This window comes from Nuphar pumila, chromosome 2 (genome assembly GCF_984573655.1).
Source record: "Nuphar pumila chromosome 2, dmNupPumi1.hap1.1, whole genome shotgun sequence".
NCBI lineage: Eukaryota > Viridiplantae > Streptophyta > Magnoliopsida > Nymphaeales > Nymphaeaceae > Nuphar > Nuphar pumila.
Window position 1 is genome coordinate 133,736,498 of NC_143250.1, and position 5,473 is coordinate 133,741,970.

Consider the following 5,473-nt stretch of genomic DNA (forward strand, 5'->3'; position numbering starts at 1 on the left):
ATATAGCGCTCGTTATTCCGTCGCAATTAGCGACGGACCTGGCGACGGAATTATTCCGTCGCCGGTTAGCGTCGAAATATTCGCGACGTAAGCATACTGTCGCCTCGTTGTCGCTAATCCGTCGCTAACATGGTTAGCGACAGAATGTGGTCGTCGCTAATCTACTACTTTGTTGTAGTGAGGTCAGGTTTGAGTCAGTTCTGTTTATGGAGAACCATTGAATTCAGGTATAAAAAGCGGGTCTTCATTTGCAATACACAACATTTGGTCTAGAGTTGGCAATGGAGACGACTCATGGTTCGGCTCATGAAGAGCTTCGATTTTGTGAAATAAGCTAGGATTAGTGGCAATTAGGGTTGGCGGGTTGGGTCGGTGGGTCAGCATACCTCAACACAAACCCAACCCGTTTATTAAACGGGTCGGCTGTGGCAAGCACGAACCCGCTCCATTTATTAAACGGGTAACCTGACACGACACGGTTAACCCGTTCAATAAACGGGTCGGGTTGGGTAAACGGGTTAGTGGGTTCGTGTTAGCGGGCGGGTTGGCAGGTTAGCGGGCGGGTCAAGATTGGGTAAACGGGTTGGCGTGCGGGTTGGGTTTGGGTAAACGGGTTGACCCACCCGCCTAACCCGTTTATTAAGCGGGTCAGCCGGGTTGGCGGGTTGGCATACCCCTAACACGAACCCGATCCGTTTAATAAACGGGTTAGGCAGGTCCACCCGTTTACGACATGAACCCGTTTTTAAGCCAAACCCTAACCCGCCTAAAAAGCAGGTTGGCGGGTCGTGTCAGATTTTGCCACCTACGTGGTTGAGGTTTTTGGCTTGCAAGAAATGAGTTTAGAGTTTAAATACTATTGCTTATAAGTTACATCTATTTTTTGAATTTATAACCGAAGAAACCGCACCGAGCACGAAGACCTGGTCGCGTTGGCTCAGCCAGCCATACACCTAGTTGTGCCGGTAGAGTAAAACTCTGAATCTAGGACCACTGGCTCAAGAGCCAAACGATATAAGTTACATCTTTGAAACAACTTATTTTATAAATAAGTGAGAGCTTATTTTAAGTTTAAAAAAAAAAAATATATATATATATATATATATATATATATATATATATATATATATATATATATATATATATATATATATATATATATATATATATTAGACAGCTCGTGCTTGGCTCGTTTAACTCTGAGTAAAAGAACGAGCCAAGTTTGAACGCCCTATGTTTGGTTCGACGATCGATAGGTTTCATATTGGTTTAGGTCCGGAGACCCGAACCATCAACCCAGAGTCCAGAGTCTCCCTGGTTGCTAGTTGTGCCACCTCCTCGACTCTACCGAGCGAGCGACGGAAGGAAGGTGCAGTGGCGGATGAGATGAGACCTCTGCGAAGCCTGACCCTTCCTCTCCTCCAGTGGGGGCGCGGCCTCTCCGCCGCTTCCTGGTCGATGAAGAAGGACCCCTCCCTGGAGGCGGCGCTCTCCCGGAACCGGCGGTGGATTGTCAACAACCAGCTCAAGAACATCATCCTGCGCTCCCCCGACGGCGTCGCCACCGTCCGATCCCTCCAGAAGCGCTTCAAGACCCTCGATCTCCAGGGAAAGGCCCTCAACTGGCTCCGCAAGTACCCCTGCTGCTTCGACGTCTTTGCAGGCGGCGGCGGCGGCGAGCTCCTCTGCCGCCTCACCAAGCGCATGAACGCCCTCGTCGAGGAGGAGGAGGTCGCCCGAGACTCCTGCGAGCCCGCCATGGTCGAGAAGCTCTCGAGGCTGCTCATGATGTCCGCGAGCCGACGGATCAACGTCGTGAAATTCGGCGAGATGAAGCGGAATTTCGGCTTCCCCGACGATTACCTCGTCAGGATTATCCCGAAACATCCCGAAATATTCAGGGTCGTCAATTACAGCGGGAGGAGGAACAACCTGGAGATCGAGCTCGTCTACTGGAACCCTAATTTCGCCGTCTCGGCCGTGGAGGCGTCCGCCGCGGCGCGGGGGACACCGCTGGCCTTCCGAGGGTTTCTGCCGGAGAGTTGGGGGAAATCTTGGGATCAGTTCAGGGAATTCAACGATTCTCCCTATGTGTCTCCCTATGCAGACGCAGGGGAATTGGGGGAGAAGGATATGGAGAAGAGGGCGGTCGGTCTTGTTCACGAATTGCTCTCCTTGACGCTATGGAAGAAGGCATCGATCGTGAAATTGGGGCATTTCAGGAGGGAATTCTCGTTGCCGGAGAAGCTGGGTCCGTTCTTGATGCGGCATCCTGCGATTTTCTACGTCTCGAATCGGTACCGGATACATACCGTCGTCCTCAAGGAGGGGTATTCGGGATCGGAGTTGATCGACAAGGATCCCCTCGTGGTTGTGAAGGAGAAGTTTGGGGAATTGATGCAGGAGGGGCTCCATGAGTATAACAGGCGGCGGCAGGCCGAGAATTTGGAGAAGAAGAAGAAGAGCATGCTTGCAGCTGGTTCGGAGAGGGAACGATCGGGAGTTCAATCCCAACGCAAAGAGTTCGGTGGATGGAGGGAATCGGCATACAAGGAGGAAGAAACGAGGTCGTTTCTGAGGGATCTTGCTAGCAATTTGCACTAGAAAATGAGGGGCCTTTACGTTCTGAACTGATTCAGAATACCCAGAATGTGTTGCCTGAAGAATGAATACATTGTGGTGTTATGATAGGAAGCAGCATGTGATGATGGAAGAAGGTCTGGATTGTGCATGGTGGTATAGGAGGGCCACCATGATTATTATAGGAAACAGCTTATAATGAAAGAAGAAGAAGATTGGTGTGGAGAAGAAAAGAATGTGGGTCATGATCATTGGAGTTCCTTCCACAACATGAGAGCCAAGAGAACAAGGACAAAGAAGAGAGGTGGACTGAGTGTGTTTTGCCAATTTTACAGTGACCAATATCTTGGGGAGCAATGTTCAACTACTGTTGAAGAATTGTTATGCAGAAGGAAAGAATATAAATCATTGGTGAGGTTTTTTGCCAAACAGATAGTGAGGGAGGAAACAAACAAGGATGAACAGAGGCGGCGGCTTATTGGAATAGAATTTGCCAACTTGAAGCATATTAGTGTTGCTGATACACTGGGAAACAATTGTGGACTTCTCTAATGAACAGCCATGAAAGTTTGTAAGCAGCTCCTACAGATAGAACCATCTAAACCAATTTGTAGAGAAGGCTCCCCATTGATGACTGGGAGTTCATTGATGAAGCATAAGTTGCATGAACTTGCAGTACTGAATGATTCCATCTAAATCCATCTTGTAATGGTACCTCGCAATTCGGCAGTGTGAGGCGTACCTTTATGGGAATTGCATCTGCCTTTGTTGCAACGGTGCTTAATCTACTTTTCCATATTATTCTTTAAGGTTGCGGTTTACTAGCCCTAGGTAGTCATTGGCTTGTTCACCTCAAGCAGATGGTATACGCCATTCACAAGTTTTTTTTGCTTGCAAACAGCAGTGCCTGGATGACATACAAACTAAAGAGGATAATGGCAATTGTATTGTCAAGTTATGTGCTCAAGTACAGCAACAGTTTCTCTTTCCCTAAAATTGCAGCCAAAGAACTATAGCTATTTTAAATATGTGCCTGACATGCTCAGGCTCTGTTTCATGAATGTATTTGCCTTCATTTGCAGCAAAGAACATTGTTTCTCTAATGTTAGAAAAAAAATCAATTAGATCAAGCCTGGAGGGATTGAGGGGGGGGGGGGGTTAAGGATGTAAACAGCTCAGATTAGATTGAATTTAGGCATTTCTGAAACTTACATATCTGGATGCAGCCTAAGGATGAATGTGCAACGCATTTAGCAAACCTGGATCTGATTAGCTAGTACTCATACAATGCTCTTCTTGGCGTATCAGGTTTCTGACAGCAGTTTGAATTGGATTCTTTCTTACTCTGACGTGGAAAACCAAAACCAGATCTGACCCATTTAGCAAGTGGGATCTCAAAACATCCCTATGGTAGATTGTCCGTGACAGTGTAATTTTCCCGTTTCTGCACCTTAACCAACAAGTTTAGGTTTATTCTGCACTTATCAAGAAAAAGGAACATGCAGGATGGTTATGATATGACTAACTCAGCGAACTGTTGCCTGCAGTAATTTTTGTTCAGCTTGTGGAATACATTACTGGCAGCTGTCATATGGAATGCCAAACTGAAAAGTTATCTGCCATGGATTTTGTTGCAGAAAATGATGGCAAATTTCTTTAATCTTCAGTCATCCCGAAATACTATCTGCTATGCTTTTTGTTGCAGAAAATGATGGCAGATTTTTTTAATTTTCAAACTATAACATGCAAGACTCAACCTGAACTGTGGTTGATCAATGGAAACATTGTTCTGTAGGCTAAGCTAGAATGCCAATATATATACTAGTAAAAGCATCCTTTACCAACCATCGTGTCGTGTGTCCCTTGATTATAGAGATTGTTGTGGAATGCATGCACTTGCTTGAGCATGTGATGCTTGGTGAACTTCTGTTCAGAAACTTGAGCTTGTACAAGTTCAGTGAGACTGCATACTTCTGAATTCTGATTTGCAGGAACTACGGCAACGGGGTTGCAAGGCACAAAAAGTAGTTACATCATAAACTTCAGCAACAATATTTTAGCAGATTTTGATCAGTCAGTTGTGCATTTGGGGCAAACGAAACTCAGGATTCTCAGGTTTGATATTTGGTGTGCCAACTCACTGGACCAAATAATGCTGTTTTCATGATGCCTGTTAGATGCAGAATGCATTTTCAAAATAAGGATCCAACTAGGTTTCTAGCCAATTGTTTGTATCTTTTAATGTATTATCTTGATACTTTTTTCCTCCTTTTTCTAAGGCATCATGAATTTCCTTGGACAATTATTTTTCTTCATTCATTCTGCTTATGTGATCAGTTATTAGAGACTTGCATTGAATTTACTATCTAAAAGATGTGTTCTATAACTTTACTATTCGTAGTTATCTTACAAATTCTATTGATACATATCCTAGTCAGAATCTGGAACCAAATCTTTGTTGGTGACAAATAATGGCAAATAACTCGTGAAAAATCTTTTGCTAAAAGTTGTCTTGGCAGGAGTGGGATGGCATTTCTCCTCTGCATGTACATGGAGTTTTGAAAAATTCAAACAGGCACACTTGTTCATATGTCAAGGGCTGGTAAGGTTTTGTGTGTTGTATCGAATTAAACCACATTCCTCCACCGCTTGTGCAGCCCCTGGCCAATTCCTTTAAGTTTTGGTCTTGCGATCATACTGTGCAGGCGGGTAGGTCTTTATTATACCACATCTTATCCTCTTGTGCTATATCATGATACTAGTGCTTTGAGCCTTTGGCAGTCCTGAACTAAGACTGAATTTTTGAATAGCAGAAGCCTGAAATAAAGTTCTCCAGCTGTTTCATATGCCTTCCACCTTTTGTATTACACAGTGGATGATTGTTACAAGTATG

General features: G+C 44.9%; 1 protein-coding gene across 1 annotated transcript; it reads left to right on the top strand.

The window, feature by feature from the left end:
- Positions 1-1,377: 1,377 nt before the first annotated feature.
- Positions 1,378-3,666, top strand: LOC149847167 (protein WHAT'S THIS FACTOR 1 homolog, chloroplastic-like). The gene has a single exon (XM_089998327.1). The coding sequence runs from the start codon at positions 1,387-1,389 to the stop codon at positions 2,602-2,604; it is 1,218 nt and encodes a 405-aa protein (XP_089854453.1). The 5' UTR covers positions 1,378-1,386; the 3' UTR covers positions 2,605-3,666.
- The last annotated feature ends 1,807 nt before the right edge of the window (positions 3,667-5,473 follow it).

What these genes read in the sequence shown, in the direction of transcription:
- LOC149847167 (XM_089998327.1), top strand. Translation starts at nt 1,387, where the DNA reads ATGAGACCTCTGCGAAGCCTGACCCTTCCTCTCCTCCAGTGGGGGCGC.